This window comes from Salmo salar, chromosome ssa01, assembly GCF_905237065.1.
Source record: "Salmo salar chromosome ssa01, Ssal_v3.1, whole genome shotgun sequence".
NCBI classification, from domain to species: Eukaryota; Metazoa; Chordata; class Actinopteri; order Salmoniformes; family Salmonidae; genus Salmo; species Salmo salar.
The window spans coordinates 147,560,702-147,584,552 of NC_059442.1; the positions used below are offsets into that span (position 1 = coordinate 147,560,702).

The window sequence follows — 23,851 nt, forward strand, 5'->3', positions numbered from 1 at the left end:
TACAGCCCACCTTAACACAAGGTCAGGAGACCTCTGTAGCGATCTGATAGGTGACAGAGTGTGAATGAGAGATCAGGTGAAGGGTGTGAAAGGGAACGTGTTTGTGAAGGAGGATGGAGGTGTGAGAGGAGGAGTTGCGGTAGACTAGGGATGAAAGATCTAGAGTGAAAGATGGAGTGTTAATTAGGGGTGGCCTTCGGTAGAACATCTCTCTGTTTGCAATCATATTACTATTCATTTTACCGTGTTTAAGGAAGCAAATTTCTGCCCGATAAATTGTAGTCTATTTATTTGTTATTTTAAATGTATGTTTTAAGAATAAGCATTTCAATGGATCACATAATCACTCAGTATAACAATGCCAAACCTCTCTCTGAGTGCAGTCAAATCATTCCAATCCATTAATGAAATAAAAGCCTATTACATCAATTACCCAAAGTCACCCTACTTGATCCACCTCTCAGACTAATTCAATTGTCTTTGTTGCCGAGATACTGAGTCAGAACCATGAAAAATGTCTAGTTTTTAATCTTTTCAAAGCTCCGAGTTGTGTTTTCTTTGAAAAACAAACAGCCTTATTCTCCTCTATTCAGGCTAATTATCAGAGTCCAATCTGCAGGTACCCTTGATGCTCCTCTGGTGACTGGGCCTGATTACCATATACATATTCACACACACACACACACACACACACACACACACACACACACACACGCACACGCACACGCACACGCACACGCACACGCACAGCTGCAGGATTTCACTGCTGTTGGCTGATTTATTCTCTATTTTTAGATGCGAGATCACAACCGCTGTCAATGTTTAACTGTTGATTGCATTGGAACAATGGAGACAAATTGGACACAATAGGCAGTGGAAGCACACTGGTAATTAGCAAAAAATAAATAACGATAAAGCAGAGTGGTGAAAATCCTGCTGCGAGCGAGGTTGTTCACACCATTTGTTCACACCATATCATGTATAACTGATATTTCAGGAAATTATATAACACAGCCATCGTTGTTGGTGTGTGTTTGTGTGAGAGAGTGTGTGTGTCTGTGTATGCTTGTATCTGTGTTTGTGTTTGAGTGTTTGTGTGTGTGTGTATGTATTTGTGCATATATCTTTAATCTCAGTTTAGCCGACACAGTAGAATGCTACCCAAACAGCCCTGTTTGTGATGTTTCACTCAACAACAACACACAGTTGTCCTGATCCCCTCATTAAAGTGTCCAGTTAATCAGTTTAGCTGAAATAACTCCTCTGGCACTGCCTCTGGTTCCTAATCTGACCTGTCACTAAGGATGAGGCAGGAGACGCTAGCTTGGCCCTTTGACAGCAGGGGATAGCAGCGCCACTCTACCTACCGTGAGATTGACCCCCAGGTCTGCAGCAGCAGGACTGATGGATGGCTGAGACTCAAATAGTATGAAATCAAGCAGATATCAGTTTTCATTGCACGATAAGCCTTAGAAATCTGTGTAGTAGTGTAGGCCCTTCTGGACTGAAGGCAGGATTGGCAGCCCATATAAAAGTTTGAGTGTTCCTAAGAATAGGACCTTCTCCTAGCGTTTCCTTTTCCCCTGTGTTCCTCAAATAAAGCCATGACCCACTGTCTGTGGAGTTTGGAGAGGTATTTACTCTGTGTGTTGTCAGAGTCTAGACCCTCCATATTTCTGTATGTGTGTTTTCTGCAGTACCCTATCAGAGGAGAGCCAAGAGGTCCTGCTGAGCCCAGAGGTCACATATGGTCCGCCGGGCCTCGACCTCTCCTGCCCCGTCGCCATGACAATAGCCCACTGCGCTGAGGTCGCCACCGACAACTGGAGCATCCGGCTCAAAAGGCAGACACAGGATAACAAGTGGGAGGTGAGGTTGTCCTGAAAACATTTCAGAACATTTAGGGAAAAAATTAAAATGTTCTCTGCACTTAACTGTGTAAAAGACTCTGTGTAACTCAAAATTAATATTGTAACTTTCCTTTTATAATATCTTTGAGATTATTCAACCGGAGTTCAAGTAAACACATAAAAATATGTTCTAGATGTTACCATCGCCGGCTGCTGTATTCAAAACTGCCTTCACTTATGGGCCGTCTATTTCAAATGTTACGGTTATTTTCCATAACTTTGCTTGCTGCGTGGGCTGTTAATGTGCAAGGAAAATGCCACCCAATATGCACACATCAAATGAAACATTTCCAAACACTAGACTGAGACAACAGTTGATTTAGATTTCTTTGTTCCATACACTTAATTTCTTTGTTCCAAAGGTGCTATGTAGAACCTTAGAAGGTTCTTCAGCTGTCCCCATAGGAGAACCCTTTGAAGAACCCTTTTTGGTTCCAGGTAAAACCATTTTGATTCCAAATATAACTATTTTGGGATCCAAGTTGAACCCTTTATTGGAACCAAAAAGGGTTCTACCTGGAACCAAAAAGGCTTCTCCTATGGGGATAGTCGAAGAACCCTTTTGGAAGCCTTTTTTCTAAGAGTGTACAAAAAAAGCAGGAGTATTCGTCTTTACCTTGTCTTTTCGCCCAAAACTTTGAATTGAGAATAGGATAGAACCACAATCTCAATTCCACACATTCTGTTCTTCATTCTGACTTGTCAACCTCTATTCCACTGAGGTTCATTGAGCTGCCAGTTGGGAGGAACTATTTCACTAACCCATGTTAGAATGGACTTCTTTGAAAGCTAGTGAAAACTCAAGTCTATGACTTCTCTTACAGTATGTGGTCCTCCCGACCGCAAGCCCTTTGAATAGCACACAAACCTCTCAAAAAAGCCCTTCAACTCTGCCTTTCTGCCTCTTAGAACTTCCATCTCGCTCTCTCTCTCTGAGGGACTCCCTCATTCTCTCGAGCAATGAGCTCCAACATCATTCCACACCCTCCATTTTTCTCCATCAATCCACCCGTCTATACATTCCAGCAGAGGTATTGACAACGTTCTGTTAATGTATAACTAACCTCATCAAAGGAGCTATAGAGAGCGACCGGGACCTCATCTAGGCGGAGGTGACCCCAAAGCTCAGAGCTCTTTGTGCCTTGCGGTGGGCCCATGACACCCCAAGGCCCGGGTCTATTCACTGCCTATGGCATTTACACAGGATGTAATTTGCCGGCAAAAGATGCTCGGCGCTCAAAAGGCAGCTATCAAAAGCCAGTCGACAAGTGAGTGTGTGTGTGTGCTGAGGGTTAGAGAATGGGAGAGAGAAGGTGAACAGGAAGAGAGAGAAATTGGTTATTTAATTGAGAAATGGAGAAAGAGAGAGATGTCCCTCTAGAGAGATAGAGAGAGAGGCGTCCCTCGTCTTGCCCATGTGAAGAAGCCATGGCGAGACCTGCTTCCTTTTCTGTGCAATAGTGAGCCCTTTATCTCAGACAGAATGCCGAGGCAGCCTCTTCAAATGTGAACCATCGCTGGAATTAATGACATTACGAGCATCTCTCTCTCTCTCTCTCTCTCTCTCTCTCTCTCTCTGTCCCCTTCTCCCACTCTCTCCCTCCCTACATTTTTTCCGTTAATGCTGCTAGGCTTTGCTGCGGAGGCGTTTGACTCACGTTTCTTCCATTGCTGCCTGCCTGTCTGTCTGGTGGGGATGAGCTATATAAAACAGATTCCTAATGTCTGCTGCAGAGCTAATGGGCCAGGTGTAGCAGGCTGGGCCAAAGTACTGCATTACAATATTATACAGCCTGGATTTATAAGGTTTAACCATGCCTTAATACAGACAGGGCCTAGGGTCACAGGGAGGGTGCAGTTGGTGATTTAGGAGGGGCATTGAGAAAAGAATGAAAGAGAAATGGGCTATGCATACAAGTGTGTGGTAATCACATTACTGTTCACGATACACAATGTGCTGATTGCTGCTTTTTCCGTCCGCAGCCATTTTCCTCGTCATCATGTTAAACAACATCAGCCTAATGCCCCAACCCGCCCCAACTCCTTTTTTCTTCTATTTTCTTCTCTCACAGGAAGTGATGTCGGTGGAGGAGGAGAGCACTTCCTGCTACTGTCTGCTGGAGGCTCAGTGCTGCCACCTGCTGTTGGAAAGTCCAGGGCGCTACGCCCTAGTGGGGGAGCCACTGAGCCAGGAGGCTGTGAAGAGACTGAGGTTGGCCGTGTTCGGTAGTGCAGACAACACCAACCCTCTGGGATACAGCCTGAGGGTGTATTGTGTCGACAACACCCCCTACGCATTCCAGGTATGGGGGGATGGAAGGATGGATGGTTGGTTGGCTGGCTGGCTGTTTGCCTGACTGACTGACTGACTGACGGATAGACTGCCTATCACCCGAGTTTAGGCTGTGGAGTGATAGGCAGTAGAGTGCTTTCTGAGAACATGATATGTTATTGCAGTAGCAAGCTAGCCTGCAGTGGTAGATTTCAACTGACAGAAGAACTTTAAGAAAGTACTCTATGAAGGTTATACACAGGACAGTTTGCTTAAAGGAGAGTGTGTGTGTTCGTGTTCGTGTCTGTGTGCGTGTATTTGTGTGCATGCGTATCCGTGTATCCATCCTCGCGACCCCACATGTGTGTGACCTCATTCCACCCCCTGCAGGTGTGTGTGAGTGTTTCTGAAAAAACGTGTCCAATTGCATTAGTGTGTCGTGGCTGGTGGTTTTGTCCAGAAGAGGTTTCTCTGTCAGCCAGTCCAGTCACACAGCCAGAGAGAGAAAGAGAGATGCTGCTGGATGATTAGGAGACGAGGAGGGACTTTTAATTACAAAGACAAGAGACAACACTGCAAGGTTTCCTCCCCTGCCTTCTTTCTGGGGCTTAACTGAATATTTGCAGTGTGTTAATTAAAGGTGTTCTAGCATTCCATTCCGTGTGATGGCCCGGGCAAGGGAACACACACATTGCAGTCGGAGGGTGAGAGAGAGAGAGAGAGAGAGAGGGAGAGAGAGAGATAGAGAGAGAGTCAAAAATTTCAAGCAGACAACCTTAGAAAATTAACAACAATGACAAATTGTTTGATGAGGAATGCAAAAACCGAAGAAAGAAATTGAGAAACGTATCCAACCAAAAACATGGAGACCCAGAAAACCTGTGTCTATACTTTCACTATGAATCATGAAACAATACAGAAATACACTACGGAAAAAGAAGGAACAGTACGTCAGAAATCAGCTCAATGTAATTGAAGAATCCATAAAATCGAACCACTTCTGGGAAAATGTGGAATTACAAACAACCACACAAAGAGTTATCTATCCAAAACGGAGATGTGTGGATAAACCACTTCTCCAATCTTTTTGGCTCTATAACAAAGAACAAACAGTAAAAACATATATATGATTGATTACAAATCTTAGAATCAACTATTAAATACTACCATAACCAACTGGATTCTCCAATTACATTTAATGAACTACAGGACAAAATACATACCTAAGCGACTTTGAGCGTGGTATTATCGTCGGTGCCAGGCGCACCGGTTCCATCTCAGAAATGGCCGGCTTCCTGGTCTTTTCATGCACAACAGTGTCTAGGGTCTAGCGAGAATGGTGCGACAAACAAAAAACATCCAGTCAGCATCAGTCCTGTGAGCGAAAACATGAAGTGGATGAGAGGTCAAAGGAGAATGTGCAAGCTAACAAACGGGCCACAAACAGGCAAATAACGGCACAGTACAACAGTGGTGTCCAGAACAGCATCTCGGAATGCACAACTCATCGGTCCTTGACACGGATGGACTATTGCAGCAGACGACCACACCAGGTTCCACTCCTATCAGCTAAAAACAAGAAGAAGAGGCTCCAGTGGGCACACGATCACCAACTCTGGACAATTGAGGAGTGGAAAAACATTGACCACCTGATCTGACGAATCCAGGTTCCTGTTGCGTCATGCTGATGGCAGAGTCAGGATTTGGCGTAAGCAGCATGAGTCCATGGCCCCATCCTGTCTACTGTACAGGCTGGTGGAGGTGGTGTAATGGTGTGTGGAATGTTTTCCTGGCTCACTTTAGGTCCCTTGATACCAATTGAACAACGTTTCCGTGCCCGATGAATTCAGGCTTTTCTGGAGGTAAATGGAGGTCCGACCCAGTACTAGATTGGTTCTGATGTATGAATGATATACAATGAAGAGTAGCTATGGCCTTTTCACACAAACTCATTTCAGTCGTAATCACACTCTCTCTCATAATGATACCCATTATCCTCTTTTTGCCTCATTCACAAAAAAGGCACACACACGCTGAGGTATTTCTTTCTTTCTTTATTTAACCTTTATTTAACTAGGCAAGTCAGTTAAGAACAAATTCTTATTTACAATTACAGCCTAGGAACAGTGGGTTAACTGTCTTGTTCAGAGGCAGAACGACAGATTTTTACCTTGTCGGCTCGGGGATTCGATCTAGCAACCTTTCGGTACTGGCCCAACGCTCTAACCACTTGGTATGCACCTGTGAGCAGTGCAGTCACGCACGCACGCACGCACGCACGCACACACACACACACACACACACACACACACACACACACACACACACACACACACACACACACACACACACACACACACACACACACACACACACACACACACACACACACACACACCTCTGACAGCAGCCAGTTGCTTTGAGGCTATGAGTTATGCTCCAGAGAGGTTGTGATGTGACAGAGCTTGGCTCACTAGAGCAGCTTTGGTTCTGTCCGCATCAGTCAGAGGGCAGCCTTGCATGGTAAATAGAGAGAAATTGCATTCGGGAACCCACCAGCCAATTCTCTACGTCTCTCTCTGTCACTCTGCCCTGTTTATTTGTTCATTTGTCCAGTTTTGGTGGTTTTTGTTTGAACTTCATACGACAAATTATTTCCCTTGCGATGCCGAGCAAAGAATCGATCAGGGACAATTTTTCAATTTCCACGCGCCTTTCCTTTTGTGATGGCGACGGCAGACATTCAAACACACAGACACACACACATGTACGCACACATACACACACACGTACCCACACACGTATGCACACACACAACCAAACACACATATATGCGTACACACAGACAAACACAAAGACACACACACAGTGTCACACACACACTCTCACACACACACACTCTCACACACACACACACACACTAATGCTCCCGGTCTCCATAGAGAAGCGCAACAATACCCACAGATAAGAACCCAAAAAGCGCGAAATCACCTAAGTCCTTTCATCAATAGCAAACGCCATTCGGGAAGATCAGGCTTGATTTCTGTCTCTGTGTGTGTCTGAAACAGCATTTCAGGGGTATTGTGCTCCCTGATTTTATTCATTGGACATTTTGTTGCCAGGATTTGCTTCGTTTATTCTTTAATTGTTTGTTTGTGTGTTTTGGGGGGTTTCATTCTATGCGTGAAATTATTATGGAATTATTTCTAGTTGTTAAAAAAAGCATTTTAAGCAATTCTTCCACTTGCTTTCTCTTGCAGAAGAGGCTAACTGAATGCCTAATCTCCCCATGAGCTGTTTAATTCAACTGTTTAGAGCTGTTCAGATCTTCAGGGGGGAGTTAGTTGTTCAGAGCACTGTTTCTTAATTCAGTACAGATAGAGGAGAGTGATTGTATTAATGACTGAGTAATATTGGTTTTCTATGTTGTGTAATCTATGTATACTGTACTTAAATGTTAAATGCTGTAAACACACAAAAAAATCACGTAATTCTCACACTTTTATCTCACCTTTCTCTCCACCCCTCATCTCCCTTCTCTCTCGCTCTCTCCCTCCCACCTCCTTCCGCACCGTCCCTCTTCCCCCAACACCTACGCCTCTCTCACTCCTCCCTCTGTCTCCCACTCCTCCTTCCCTCCCCCTCCTCCTCCTCCTCCTCCTCCTCCTTCACCAATGTTCTCCCCTCTCCCCTATCAGGAAGTGGCGTCGGTGGAGCGGGTGAAGGGCGGTCGTCTCCTGGAGGAGCCCAAGACGCTGCTGTTCAGGGGGAACTCCTTCAGCCTGCAGCTCTCCATCCAGGACATCCCCCAGTTCCTCTGGAGCATCAAGCCTTTCACCACCTGCCAGGTAGGGGAGGGCGGAGTGTATGTGTGTGGAGGGGAATTGTTTGTGTGTGTTGAGAGTGGGTGTAGGGGTATGGGGGTGTGTGGTGGTGGTGGGGGGGGGGGGGCAGTTGCGTATGTGTGTGCATGCGTAAAAACACCATCATTTGAGAAACCTTCCATCAGTCTTCTCCTCCATCAACCATCCCTTCACCAGTCCTCTCCTCCATCAACCATCCCTTCATCAGAGTCCTCTCCTGCATCAACTATCCCTTCATCAGAGTCCTCTCCTCCATCAACCATCCCTTCCTCAGAGTCCTCTCCTCCATCAACCATCCCTTAATCAGAGTCTTCTCCTCCATCAACAATCCTGTCTTCTTACTCTGGGGTCACAGCAAAGAGCAGGGACTGTGGCAAGGGCAGGGGACAATAACTATCTCTTCCACACACACACACACACTTCCACACAAAACTAAATGAATGACTTCTAGGCACACACACACAGAGACACACATTTCCTTATCTTCCTAGGGGTGTGCGTGGTGCATGTACTGTGCTGCTCTGTGATTTTACGCCCTCCAGTGACATCCCATTAGCAGAATTAGCCAGAATATCAACCAGCTCTCCTGGAGCAGAGAGAGATGGAGAGGGAGGGAGGGAGGGAGGGAGGGAGGGAGGGAGGGAGGGAGGGAGGGAGGGAGGGAGGGAGGGAGGGAGGGAGGGAGGGAGGGAGGGAGGGAGGGATAGGGAGGGAGGGAGGGAGAAATACCTGAGGCAAAGGTCAGCGAGAGTAGAAGCTCAGTGAACAGTTTATTAGGTACACCACCCCATTCACGAAAATGGTTCATCGTACAGACAGTGAGTCGCGTGGGCATGGCTTGCTATATAAAGCATTCAGTTACTGTTCGACTGAATGTTAAAATGGGCAAAACAAGTGACCTATGCGACTTTGAGCGTGGTATGATCGTTGGTGCCAGGCGCACCGGTTCCATCTCAGAAATGGCCGGCTTCCTGGTCTTTTCATGCACAACAGTGTCTAGGGTCTAGCAAGAATGGTGCGACAAACAAAAAACATCCAGTCAGCATCAGTCCTGTGAGCGAAAACATCTAGTGGATGAGAGGTCAAAGGAGAATGTGCAAGCTAACATACGGGCCACAAACAGGCAAATAACGGCACAGTACAACAGTGGTGTCCAGAACAGCATCTCGGAACGCACAACTCATCGGTCCTTGACACGGATGGACTATTGCAGCAGATGACCACACCAGGTTCCACTCCTATCAGCTAAAAACAAGAAGAAGAAGCTCCAGTGGGCACACGATCACCAACACTGGACAATTGAGGAGTGGAAAAACATTGCCAACCTGGTCCGACGAATCCCACATCATGCTGATGGCAGAGTCAGGATTTGGCGTCGGCAGCATGAGTCCATGGCCCCATCCTGTCTACTGTACAGGCTGGTGGAGGTGGTGTAATGGTGTGTGGAATGTTTTCCTGGCACACGTTAGGTCCCTTGATACCAATTTAACAATGTGTCCATGCCCGAAGAATTCAGGCTGTTCTGGAGACAAATGGGGGGTCTGACCCAGCACTAGATGGGTGTACCTAATAAACTGTGTGTATATCTAAGATCTAATAAATTACTATTATTATTCTAGAGCTGTACTCTACGTCTGCATCCCATATAGCAGTCTATTCCCTTCACAGTGGACTAGTTTTGACCAGAGCCTAAGTAGTGTACTATAAAGGTAAAAGGGTGCCATTTAGGATGCAGCCTAAAGATGTACTCAATAGGAAGCTCTCATGTCATTATCTATCATTATTTGCTTGAAGGATCCCAAGAGAGTCTGATTCGTAGTTGTGTTTGTCATTAAATCTATGACCACACAGTATATAGGAACGGAATTGACTTTTAAGGACAGAAAGTTGACTAGGCCATCTCCAATTCAGTTTGCTCATGGGTACACAACCCCATCCCCAAGAGGCTGCTGATTGTATTTCCTTCATTGATTCGCAGAGGTTGTTGAGTGGGTAAAGAAACCATTGACCTGGTCTGGTCTGAACTAATAATTAAAGGTGAAATAGAGGAAAGGGGGCAATGCAATTAGCTGGCATTCAGGCATTGTATTTAGTAAATATTGTCATCCAGGGTCTGTATTCAAAATGCGCCTCAGAGTAGAAGTGCTGATGTTGGATCAGGTTCCCCCCGTTCATGTAATCTTATTCATTATGATCTAAAAGGCAACATGGATACTATATCAGCACTCCTACCCTGAGACTCTTTGTGAATACTGGCACAGAGCTAGATTAGGTCTATAGTTTATTTCATGTATTGATCTCACTTGCTCTCTCTCCCCCTTTCTCTCTCTCCCCCCTTCTCTTTCTCTCCCTCTAGGAGTTCTCGTTCTCTCAGGTGTGGGCTAGTAACCAGCGGCCCCTGCAGTGTGCCTTCTCATTGGAGCGCTACAGCCCCGCCTCCTCCCAGCTGTCCTGTAAGATCAGTGTGCGTCAGGTCAAAGGTCAGGAGCAGATCCTCCAGGTCTACACCTCTGTGGTCGAGGTAAGGGGAGGAGTGTGTGTGGGAGGAAGAGTGTGTGTGTGGAATTGTGTGTATACAGTATATGGCAGGCAGTGTGTTTGTCGGGGGGGTTGTTTGTGTGTGTGCAAGTGCGTCCATGTGCATGTCCATCTGCAAAATTGTGCGTGTGCGTGCATGCGTGTGTGTGTACGTGTGTGTGTGTGTGTGTGTGTGTGTGTGTGTGTGTGTGTGTGTGTGTGTGTGTGTGTGTGTGTGTGTGTGTGTGTGTGTGTGTGTGTGTGTGTGTGTGTGTGTGAATCCTGTATGGAGCTGATGCTGTGATACTAATAGGCTCTCTCATTAGAGTGAATGTCTCCTGATTTTACTGAAGGGCTTTTCTTAATGAAGCTCGCAGGGGCCTCTTGATATATAGATTGCATTGAGTTAATTCTTTGAAGCCATATAATCTTATGTTATCTGTAGAAAAGAAATGGTCACTCTAACACCGATCATTTTTATGCTGCAATGGTTTCTGCCTCCAGAGTGAAAAGGAGGTAGTCCCCTTCTTCACTCAGTCGAACTGTACCACCATGTCGCTGACGGGGTCCAGGGCCTTCAAGATCCCCCTGTCCATCCGCCAGAGGATTTGTGCCACCTTCGACACAGCCAACGCCAAGGGCAAGGACTGGCAGCTGCTTGCACAGAAACTCCACATAGACAGGTGAGATACCATATGCACTTGCACTTGCACACACACACACACACACACACACACACACACACACACACACACACACACACACACACACACACACACACACACACACACACACACACACACACACACACACACACACACACACACACACCTGCTTTACTATACACCCAGAAACTCTGGGTCCCCATCCTTGATTGGTAGTCCAACTGTTGTATTGGCCCCTCCAATGTTCATCATGTTTGACTAGCAGCCACCATTTCAGTCCATTTAATTTAGGGATTCTAATACGTTTTATTGAGCTGGATTAATTATTATTTTATTTTTATTTTATTTCACCTTTATTTAACCAGGTAGGCAAGTTGAGAACGACCTGGCCAAGATAAAGCAAAGCAGTTCGACACATACAACAACACAGAGTTACACATGGAGTAAAACAAACATACAGTCAATAATACAGTAGAAAAATAAGTCTATATACAATGTGAGCAAATGAGGTGAGATAAGGGAGCTAAAGGCAAAAAAGGCCATGGTGGCAAAGTAAATACAATATAGCAAGTAAAACACTGGAATGGCAGATTTGCAGTGGAAGAAAGTGCAAAGTAAAAATAGAAATAATGGGGTGCAAAGGAGCAAAATAAATAAATAAATACAGTAGGGGAAGGGGTAGTTGTTTGGGCTAAATTATAGATGGGCTAAGTACAGGTGCAGTGATCTGTGAGGTGCTCTGACAGCTGGTGCTTAAAGCTAGTGAGGGAGATAAGTGTTTCCAGTTTCAGAGATTTTTGTAGTTCGTTCCAGTCATTGGCAGCAGAGAACTGGAAGGAGAGACGGCCAAAGGAGGAATTGGCTTTGGGGGTGACCAGAGAGATATACCTGCTGGAGCGCGTGCTACAGGTGGGTGCTGCTATGGTGACCAGTGAGCGGAGATAAGGGGGGACTTTACCAAGCAGGGTCTTGTAGATGACCTGGAGCCAGTGGGTTTGGCGACGAGTATGAAGCGAGGGTTTGTACTTGTCCACATATTCTAAGTCAGAACCGTCCAGAGTAGTGATGCTGGACAGGCGGGTAGGTGCAGGCGGCAATCGATTGAAGAGCATGCATTTAGTTTTACTTGTATTTAACCTCTTACATCTAGATGTTCCGCTAGCGGAACGCTGCTCCAATATCCAATGATAGGGCATGGCGCGAATTACAAATTCCAAAAAAATCCCAAAACTTCCATTTTTCAGACATATGACTATTTTACACAATTTTAAAGACAAGACTCTCCTTTATCTAACCACATTGTCCGATTTCAAAAAGGCTTTACAACGAAAGCAAAACATTAGATTATGTCAGGAGAGTACCCAGCCAGAAATAATCGCTCACCCATTTTTCAAGCTAGCATATAATGTCACAAAAACCAAAACCACAGCTAAATGCAGCACTAACCTTTGATGATCTTCATCAGATGACACTCCTAGGACATTATGTTATACAATACATGCATGTTTTGTTCAATCAAGTTCATATTTATATCAAAAACCAGCTTTTTACATTAGCATGTGACGTTCAGAACTAGCATACCCACCGAACACTTCCGGTGAATTTACAAAATTACTCACGATAAACGTTCACAAAAAACGATTTTAAAATCTTTTCGGTGAAAGCACATTTTGCAATATTCTGAGTAGATAGCCCGGCCATCACAGGCTAGCTATTTTGACACCCACCAAGTTTGGCCCTCACCAAACTCAGATTTACTATAAGAAAAATTGGAATACCTTTGCTGTTCTTCGTCAGAATGCACTCCCAGGACTTCTACTTCCACACCAATATTGTTTTTGTTCCAAATAATCCATAGTTATATCCAAATAGCGGCGTTTTGTTCTTGCGTTCAAGACACTATCCGAAGGGTGACGCGCCGGCGCGTATCGTGACTAAAAAAATTCTAAATATTCCATTACCGTACTTCGAAGCATGTCAAACGCTGTTTAAAATAAATTTTTATGCGTTTTTTCTCGTAAAATAGCGATAATATTCCGACCGGGAGACGTCGTTTTCGTTCAAAGACTGAAAATGTAAAATGGACTCTTCACGTGCACGCGCACGCCCGTTTCATTGTTCTCAGATCGACCACTATCCAAATGCGCTACTGTTTTTCAGCCAGGGACTGCAGAGTCATCATTCCCCGTTCTGGCGCCTTCTGAGAGCCTATGGGAGCCTTAGAAAATGTCACGGTACAGCAGAGATCCTCTGTTTTCGATAAAGATGCCCTAGAAGGCCAAGAAATGGTCAGAGAGGGCACTTCCTGTTTAGAATCTTCTCAGGTTTTGGCCTGCCATATGAGTTCTGTTATACTCACAGACACCATTCAAACAGTTTTAGAAACTTTAGGGTGTTTTCTATCCAAATGAAACAATTATATGCATATTCTAGTTTCTGGGCAGGAGTAATAACCAGATTAAATCGGGGACGTTTTTTATCCGGCCGTGAAAATACTGCCCCCTATCCTAAACAGGTTAAGAGCAGTTGGAGGCCACGGAAGGAGAGTTGTATGGCATTGAAGCTCGTCTGGAGGGTTGTTAACACAGTGTCCAAAGAAGGGCCAGACGTATACAGAATGCAGTCGTCTGCGTAGAGGTGGATCAGAGACTCACCAGCAGGAAGAGCGACATCATTGATGTATACAGAGAAAAGAGTTGGCCCAAGAATTGAACCCTGTGGCACCCCCATAGAGACTGCCAGAGGCCTGTACAGCAGGCCATCCGATTTGACACATTGAACTCTATCAGAGAAGTAGTTGGTGAACCAGGTGAGGCAATCATTTGAGAAACCAAGGCTATTGAGTCTACCGATGAGGATGTGATGATTGACAGAGTTGAAAGCCTTGGCCAGGTCAAGCACAGTATTGTTTCTTATCGACGGCGGTTATGATATCGTTTAGGACCTTGAGCGTGGCTGAGGTGCACCCATGACCAGCTCTGAAACCAGATTGCATAGCGGAGAAGATGCGGTGGGATTTGAAATGGTCGGTAATCTGTTTGTTGACTTGGCTTTCGAAGACCTTAGAAAAGCAGGGTAGGATAGATATAGGTCTGTTGCAGTTTGGGTCAAGAGTGTCCCCCCTTTGAAGAGGGGGATGACTGCAGCTGCTTTCCAATCTTTGGGAATCTCAGATGACACGAAAGAGAGGTTGAACAGGCTTGTAATAGGGGTTGCAACAATTTCGGCACATAATTTTAGAAAGAAAGGGTCCAGATTGTCTAGCCCGGCTGATTTGTAGGGGTCCAGATTTTGCAGCTCTTTCAGAACATCAGCTGACTGGATTTGGGAGAAGGAGAAATGGGGAAGGCTTGGGCGAGTTGCTGTGGGGGGTGCAGTGCTGTTGACCGCGGTAGGGGTAGCCAGGTGGAAAGCATGGCCAGCCGTTAAAAAATGCTTATTGAAATTCTCAATTATAGTGGATTTATCGGTGGTGACAGAGTTTCCTATCCTCAGTGCAGTGGGCAGCTGGGAGGAGGTGTTCTTATTCTCCATGGACTTTACAGTGGCCCAGAACTGTTTTGTGTTTGTGTTGCAGGAAGCAAATTTCTGCTTGAAAAAGCTAGCCTTGGCTTTTATAACTGCCTGTGTATATTGGTTTCTAACTTCCCTGAAAAGTTGCATATCACGGGGGCTGTTCGATGCTAATGCAGAACGCCACAGGATGTTTTTGTGTTGGTTAAGGGCAGTCAGGTCTGGAGAGAACCAAGGGCTATATCTGTTCCTGGTTCTAAATTTCTTGAATGGGGCATGCTTATTTAAGATGGTGAGGAAGGCATTTAAAAAAAATAACCAGGCATCCTCTACTGACGGGATGGATTCAATATCCTTCCAGGATACCCGGGCCAGGTCGATTAGAAAGGCTTGCTCGTTGAAGTGTTTCAGGGAGCGTTTGACAGTGATGAGTGGAGATCGTTTGACCGCTGACCCATTACGGATGCAGGCAATGAGGCAGTGATCGCTGAGATCTTGGTTGAAAACAGCAGAGGTGTATTTAGAGGGCAAGTTGGTTAGGATGATATCTATGAGGGTGCCCTTGTTTACGGCTTTGGGGTGGTACCTGGTAGGTTCATTGATCATTTGTGTGAGATTAAGGGCATCAAGCTTAGATTGTAGAATGGCTGGGGTGTTAAGCATGTCCCAGTTTAGGTCACCTAGCAGCACGAACTTTGAAGATAGATGGGGGGCAGTCAGTTCACGTATGGTGTCCAGAGCACAGCTGGGGGCAGGGGGTGGTCTATAGAAGGCGGCAACGGTGAGAGACTTGTTTTTAGAGAGGTGGATTTTTTAAAATAGAAGTTCAAATTGTTTGGGTACAGACCTGGATAGTAGGACAGAACTCTGCAGGCTATCTCTGCAGTAGGTTGCAACACCGCCCCTTTGGCCATTCTATCTTGTCTAAAAATGTTGTAGTTAGGGATGAAGATTTCAGAGTTTTTGGTGGTCTTCCTAAGCCAGGATTCAGACATGGCTAGGACATCCGGGTTGGCAGAGTGTGCTAAGCAGTGAATAAAACAAACTTAGGGAGGAGGCTTCTAATGTTAACATGCATGAAACCAAGGCTATTACAGTTACAGAAGTCATCAAAAGAGAGCGCCTGGGGAATAGGAGTGGAGCTAGGCACTGCAGGGCCTGGATTCACCTCTACATCACCAGAGGAACAGAGGAGGAGTAGGATGAGGGTACGGCTAAAAGCTATGAGAATTGGTCATCTATGACGTCCGGAATAGAGAGTAAAAGGAGCAGGTTTCTGGGGGCGATAAAATAGCTTCAAGGTATAATGTACAGACCAAGGTATGGTAGGATGTGAATACAGTGGAGGTAAACCTAGGCATTGAGTGATGATGAGAGAGATATTGTCTCTAGAAACATCATTGAAACCGGAATAATTTATGTTTGCTCTGGGACCGACGTTAGCCAATAGTCACTCGTATAGCAGCTAGCTAGCTGCAAGATCCAGGTGTAAATGTCCAGAGCTTGCGATAGAAATCCGGGGAAATCCAATAATGATACTGCAAGGTCCAGCAATGTGTCTCAAGTCTATTTTGTTGCTCTATTGCCTTGGTCAATGTGTTTGCAAATGACTCATTTTGAAATTACAAAATTTGAGAAAAGATCAACCTTGACTGCATCAACTCTACCAGTCTCCCTATGGATGTGCCTAGTCATTTGCATAATGGTTGGCTTTTTATCTGGGCCTTCGCCACTGTGCCAGTCTTTATCTGCTAACACCAAGCAACCCTACCAGTGACCAGGTCACAGACACACTCTGCTGATCTCATTATAGATCTGTACACACACACACACACACACACACACACACACACACACACACACACACACACACACACACACACACACACACACACACACACAGTCTTGTGTAACTAACCTTGTAGGGACACACAATTCAGTCCCATTCAAATTCCTATTTTCCCTAACCCCCAACCCTCCATCCTTCCCTCCATTATTTGTCAAGGATGTTGGCGATTTTAGCGGTAATGGGTGATCTCTATTCCCCCAGCAGAAGAAGAAACAGTCAATAAGGAGTGTGGAAAAGGGGAACCAAGCTTACTGAATAAAAGTGTGACATAAGCCGTGTGACCAGGAATGTCCATGTGCATCAAATCATTTTCCAGCAAACTGTCGGAAAACAAACGTGGGGCGTTTTGGAATGGGAGAAGAATTTAAGGTGCATTTTCGACCCAGTGGAAGCCACCAGCAGCATGTAATGAGAACGTCTGTACCTTGTTAAGTGGATTTATCTTATGTTAAGCAATTATTTATCTTGGTATGTGGGAGCATCATCACCACACCTTAGACAAAAAGGGAGGGAGAGAGGTCGAGCTCTACTGTAATGAAACAGTGCCCTCTGGTGGATGTGAGTTATAACAACAGCTGAGGTGGCGATATAGCAGGAAGTTTAAGCTGAATTTGACATTCAGCATAATGATCTCAACAATATGCAATATGCATGTATTTTTTTCCTGCTTCCTTTTCATCATCTTCTTTTTTGGCCAGTGTCTCCCAAACCTCATCCTGAGTAACCAGTTTCTTTTATTGGATCTATTCCAGAACAAGCATACCTGAATCATCTGGTTAACTACTCATCAAGCTGCATTCTACATTAACACTCTCTCTCTCTTTCTCTCTCTCTCACTCTCTCCCCACCTCGCTCCCTCCCTCCCTCCCTTCAGGAACCTGTGTTACTTTGCACGTCAGGAGAGCCCATCAGCGGTGATCCTCAGCCTGTGGGAGGCCCAGCACCAGGACACAGGGGACCTGGACTCTCTGGCCAGCGCCCTGGAGGAGATCGGCAAGGTCCACTCCTCCACCCACTCCACCTCCAGTAGGGCCACCACGCTGACCACCACAGGGACCACCACAAGGACCACAACTACCCTGGGCTGCAGCACTGAGGAGCTGGACACTGAGTTCACCTAACAAGGGGAGGAACGGACGAACTGGAGCCCCAGTAGAGGACCACAAGGCTGGGGATGAATGGATGGACCCTAAGAAGGAGGAGTACATACAGAGAACTCCAGTAGACTAATCCAGCCAGTGGAGGATTTGGGCCCGAGAGCAGAGAGGACTAAGGACTAAAGGGGAAAAAACGAACTACTGTAACTAAAGTCAGAAACCACCAGGCTGTATGGAGGGGGAATAGGGACAAGATGACAGGGGAACAAGGGGTGCTACAGAAGAAGGGTACAAGGGAGAGAGGAAAAGGGCTGAGGGGGCCCAGGGACAAGGGTTTGAGAGGAGAGGAACGCAGGCCAATGGCGAGGGGTGGAAAAGGAGACGGTGGTAAGGGAGACAGGGACAAGATAGCAGTGTTCAAGAGATAGGGGTTCTAGAGGTCCTGGTCAAGAGGGAAGCTATTGTTGTTTAGGTAGACACAGAGGAACTAACTAACCAAGGGACTAAACCACAAACTAGTCAAAAAGTAAACCTCAACTGAACCACAAACCAACAAGAAACACTCTTCCTAACCTGGACTATTAGGTCCTGTCCCTCTAGCCATTCACCTGGGAAGCCAGAATGCTTTGTGTTACGTGAAGTTGTTGTCGTTTATTTTATATTTATAATATATTTTCTTTATTTTCTTGTGTCTTTCCTGCACAGTGATGGTGTTTTCAGTGCATAGGCCTACTGTGGAACCAGAGAGAAACAAGGAACACTTTCGAAGTATTCAGATGTTGACAATATTTATGAAAAACAGTCAGTTATGACATCTGTCATATGATGTCACAAACATTTGGTTTACCCACACCTAGGCTCTGTTCCAATACCCACACGAGCATGCATTCTACTTAGAATGAAGCATTGTATTGGGGCATGCATTCAGTGTGGTATGCTGGTGTGGATATTGGAACGTAGCCAATATGTCATTTTACTGAAAGTCACTGTAAAACTTCTGGTGACACACTAGAGCAGTGAGAGTAATTAAGAAATGCATATCTGCAGATGAATGAAAGCGAATGTGTTAGGGATGGGCCAAACCTTTCCCTCGCTGTCACATGGGTAAGATCAACACACAAGCAGAATGGCAATTTGGCATGGTTTTTTTTTACCTACATTTATTGGCCCGAAAATTAATTAAAGTGATTAGAGTATTTATGTGTGCTGTTAACCCTTAAAGGGATAGTTCAAGATTTTGGCAATGAAGCCATTAATCTACTTCCCCATATTTAGATGAACTCGTGGATACCATTTTTACATATCTACGTCCAGTATGAAGGGAGGTAGTTTCGTGAGCCAATGCTAACTAGTGTTAGCGCAATGACTAGAAGTCTACAGGAACCGATAGCATGCTAGCTGTAAACTTCTAGCCGTTGCGCTAACGCTTGTTAGCAATTGCACCAATGCTAGTTAGCAACTTTCTTCAAACTGAACGCAGATACATAAAAATGGTATCCACGAGTTCATTTGACTCTGGGGAAGTAGATAAAGGGCATTGCCAAAATCCGACTTATCACTTTAAACTCTTGCTCCAGTGGTGCTGTAGGCCAAATCAGAAAAACGAAGTAACTAACCCTTAGCCTACTAACAGAAAATGCAAACCCAATATTTTTCATCCTCAAAAAATCCCCCGCCCCCCCCCCCACACACACACACACACACACAAAATAATACAACAATTAAACTGAGGAACAGTGTGCAAAACTGCCATACTATTGTTTCATGGAATTGACAGTGTTTTTACATGCCAGTACCAAATTATAGTAAGCTCTCCAGTCTCCACTACCTAAAGTGTGGGTCACACCAGGCATGTGACAGAGGTGACCCGCACTTTGTTATAGCATTTAAACCCATCAAACACAATCGGAGGAGCTGCAGCTAGGAGATGATGAACTGACACACTCTGGGCAAACATGCATACACACACATACACCATGTGTGCACACACACACTCACAACCACACACACACAGTTCCCCAATGTGGTGAGGTGTATGCCTAAATGAACATGCAGACGGATGTCACTACAGTGATTGTCTTAAGGAGCTATCTATAGACAGGGTGAGTGTGCGTGTGCGTATGTGTGGATGGATGTGTGCACACCTGCAGTGAGTGTGTGTGTGTGGTGTGTGTGTGTGTGTGTGTGTGTGTGTGTGTGTGTGTGTGTGTGTGTGTGTGTGTGTGTGTGTGTGTGTGTGTGTGTGTGTGTGTGTGTGTGTGTGTGTGTGTGTGACATGACTTTGAAGATCTGTCTTTGTCCCGTTGGAGAATCCAGCCTAGTGCTAGTATTTGAGTTTATCCTGGTGTGTAATGTATGTATCTCGCAAGCTACTGTCTTTAGATCTGTATTCATTTGGAGAAAATAAAGAAACAGTACTGAGTAAAACCATATCCATTTGTCAGAGATATACTGATATTTTCATCCAAAAATGTATCGCTTTTATTCTGAGCTGCTTTTACATAATCGGCCTTTCCTTACTAGGAAGAAACATACCTTTGAAATCTTAGAGATCCTACTTAGTTCTCATACTACAATTATTATATTTTTGTTTAGAGTAAAGAGTAACGACTGAAAATAGTTGAATAATGATTTTATCCTGAAAATATTATGTATACAGTGAGGGGCATTTATCATTCATTTAATGAATTAAGCCATGAAAGTTCTGTAAACATTTTATGACGCTCTACATTTTGAATGTTTATGTTAATCAGGTTAATAGTACGATGATTATTATTCTGCTTATCACTATTTGATGTATATTTTAGCAGATTTTTGTTCTATTTTTTCCTCAACATGATTTGCAAATGTATATACTCTATCATGTTTTGAAATAAATATGCAGTGAAATTCCCTTGTTTTCTTTGGTCTAAAAATTAGATTTTATTGTAGGCTGGGATTTGATTGTAACGGCTGTCGTAGAGAGGGGACCAAAGCGCAGCGTGTTGATTGCTCATGATGAATATTTATTATAACTCAAAACACTAAAGGAAAAATAACAAAGAGAAAAACAAAAGCGCACAGATCTGTCAGGTACCTAAACTAAACAGAAGACAACTACCCACAAACACAGGTGGAAAAAACCTCTACTTAAGTATGATCTCCAATTAGAGACAACGAGGACCAGCTGCCTCTAATTGGAGATCATCCCAAAAAACAACAACATAGAAATAGATAACTAGACCCTAAACTTAGAACTACAAAACATATAAAAACACAAAACACCAGCTGACACGCCCTGACATACTCTACCATAGAAAATAACATCTTACTATGGTCAGGACGTGAAAGTACCCCCCCCAAAGGTGTGGACTCTGACCGCACCTAAACACAACAACAACCCCCCCAAAAAAAAGGGAGGGTAGGGTGGGTAACTCCTGTCTATGGCGGCTCTAGTGCAGTCCACATAACCTTATCCTCCAGCGGATCCTCCAGCAGAGGAGGTGGCTCCGGTTCGGGGCGTAACCCCCGCTCCACCCGCTGATCCCTCTGCTTCAGTACCACCGGACCGTGGATCGTCGTCGGCGGAACCGGACTGTAGATCATCGCCGGAGGTTCTGGGCTACAGGCCGCCGCCGGAGGTTCTGGGCTGCAGGCCGCCGCCGGAGGTTCTGGGCTGCAGGCCGCCGCCGGAGGTTCTGGGCTGCAGGCCGCCGCCGAAGACTCTGGGCTGCAGGCCGCCGCCGAAGACTCTGGGCTGCAGACCGTCTCAGGAGGTTCCAGGCTACAGGCCGTCTCAGGAGGTTCCGGGCTGCAGGCCGTCGCTGGAGGTTCCGGACTGGGGAGCGTCGCTGGAGGCTCCGGACTGGGGAGCGACGCTAGAGGCTCCGGACTGGGTAGCGTCGCTGGAGGCTCCGGACTGGGGAGCATCGCTGGAGGCTCCGGACAGGGGAGTGTCGCTGGAGGCTCCATGCCTTGGATCATCACTACAGGTTCCGCGCCATGGATCATCACTGGAGGCTCCAGGCCATGGATCATCACAGGAGGCTCCAGGCCATGGATCATCACTGGAGGCTCCGGGCCATGGATTATCACTGGAGGCTTCGTGCCATGGATCATCTCTACAGGCTCCGGGCCATGGATCATCCCTACAGGCTTCTTGCCATGGATTATCCCTACAGGCTCCGGGCCATGGATTATCACTGGAGGCTCCGTGCCATGGATCATCCCTACAGGCTCCGGGCCATGGATCATCACTGGAGGCTTCGTGCCATGGATCATCACTGGAGGCTTCGGACCATAGATCATCACTGGAGGCTTCTTTCGTGGAGCTGGAACAGGTCTCACCGGACTGGGGAGATGCACTGGAGACCCGTGTGGCTCAGTTGGTAGAGCATGGTGTTTGCAATGCCAGGGTTGTGGGTTCAATTCCCACGGGGGACCAGTACGGATAGAAATGTATGAAATGTATGCATTCACTACTGTAAGTCGCTCTGGATAAGAGCGTCTGCTAAATGACTAAAATGTCAAATGAGACCAGGTGCGCAGAGCTGGCACAGGGTATACTGCGCTGTGGAGGCGCACTGGAGGGAGAGTGTGAGGAGCAGGCACAGGATGTACTGGGCTGGGGAGGCGCACTGGAGGGAGAGTGCGAGGAGCAGGCACATGCTCACCACGATAAGCATGGGGAGTTGGCTCAGGTCTCACCCCTGACTCTGCCAATCAACCCGTGTGCCCCCCCAAAAAGATTTTGGGGGCTGCCTCTCGTGCTTCCCCGGTAGGCTTCTGTATCTGTCCAATACTTGCCCCCAAGTCCAGTCTATCCTCTCTCACCACTCCTCCAGAGACCAGGTATCCATCTCCTCCCGGGCACGCTGCTTGATCCAGTTGTGGTGGGTAGTTCTGTAATGGCTATCGTAGCGAGGGGACCAAAGCGCAGCGTGTTGATTGCTCATGATGAATATTTATTATAACTCAAAACACTAAAGGAAAAATAACAAAGAGAAAAACAAAAGCGCACAGATCTGTCAGGTACCTAAACTAAACAGAAGACAACTACCCACAAACACAGGTGGAAAAAAACCCTACTTAAGTATGATCTCCAATTAGAGACAACGAGGACCAGCTGCCTCTAATTGGAGATCATCCCAAAAAACAACAACATAGAAATAGATAACTAGACCCTAAACATAGAACTACAAAACATAGAAAAACACAAAACACCAGCTGTCACGCCCTGACCTACTCTACCATAGAAAATAACATCTTACTATGGTCAGGACGTGACATTGATCAACAATTTAAACACATTTTTGGCTTGAGCCAACATTTGCAGTGTTTACCGTGAACGCCATCTCCACAAACATCTTTAAAGATATGCTACGGAACTTTGGCAACTAATATGTATTTTTTAAACCTGCCACTTTGGGCTGGATTTGTCAATGTGTAGTTCATACAGTGCATTCGGAAAGTATTCAGACCCCTTGACTTTTTCAACATTTTGTTATGTTACAGCCTTCTTCTAAAATTGAATAAATCGTTTTATTCCCTCATCAATCCACACATAATACACCATAATAACAAAGCAAAAACAGGTTTTTAGAAAAAAAACGGAAATATCACATTTACATAAGTATTCAGCCCCCTAGCAATTTCAGTTTCAGCCAATGAGCTTCAGCCCCTTTCCATTTGAGTGACAGCTAGCAAAATGCACACACTGCAAAACTAGAGGGAGCGCAATGACGTGGTGCACATATCTGCACATACAGTCTGTGATGTAGTATGCAATTTTCCGGGACAAATTTTTGGCACGTAAGTGCTACTTTCAGAATTACTGGCTAAAAGTATACAAGTACCGGATAATCTCTTTAGGTGCATCGTCGGCTGTCCTGTGCACTATTCTATAACAGGCCAAAGTTCAGTACTTTAATTTCAAGCACGCTATAGCGCTGAACTTCGGCGATGCTGATTGAATCGAGTCCTAAATTGATGGCACAGGAGGTTGATGGCATCTTAATTGGGAAGAATGGGCACGTGGTAATGGCTGGAGCGGAATAGGTGGAATGGTATCAAATACATCAAACACATGGTTTCCATTATTATGAGCCATTGTTCCCTCAGAAGCCTCCTGTGGTTGACGGTAAGTCTGTGTATCATTATCAAACCAATATTGTTATCTCCTTATTC

The 23,851-nt window shown here is 45.5% G+C and overlaps 1 protein-coding gene across 5 annotated transcripts in view; it reads left to right on the forward strand.

Annotated features, from left to right (window-relative positions):
- LOC106567541 (netrin receptor UNC5D) overlaps window positions 1-20,575 on the forward strand; it is a 353,854-nt gene extending 333,279 nt beyond the window's left edge. For all 5 annotated transcript variants that reach the window (XM_014136944.2, XM_014136955.2, XM_014136965.2 and 2 more), the window contains 6 exons: window positions 1,698-1,869; window positions 3,983-4,213; window positions 7,881-8,030; window positions 10,402-10,566; window positions 11,067-11,245; window positions 17,464-20,575. In XM_014136944.2, the coding sequence (XP_013992419.1) occupies window positions 1,698-1,869; window positions 3,983-4,213; window positions 7,881-8,030; window positions 10,402-10,566; window positions 11,067-11,245; window positions 17,464-17,710 (1,144 nt within the window). In that variant the 3' untranslated portion in view covers window positions 17,711-20,575. The remainder of the gene's footprint in view (window positions 1-1,697; window positions 1,870-3,982; window positions 4,214-7,880; window positions 8,031-10,401; window positions 10,567-11,066; window positions 11,246-17,463) is intronic.
- The last annotated feature ends 3,276 nt before the right edge of the window (window positions 20,576-23,851 follow it).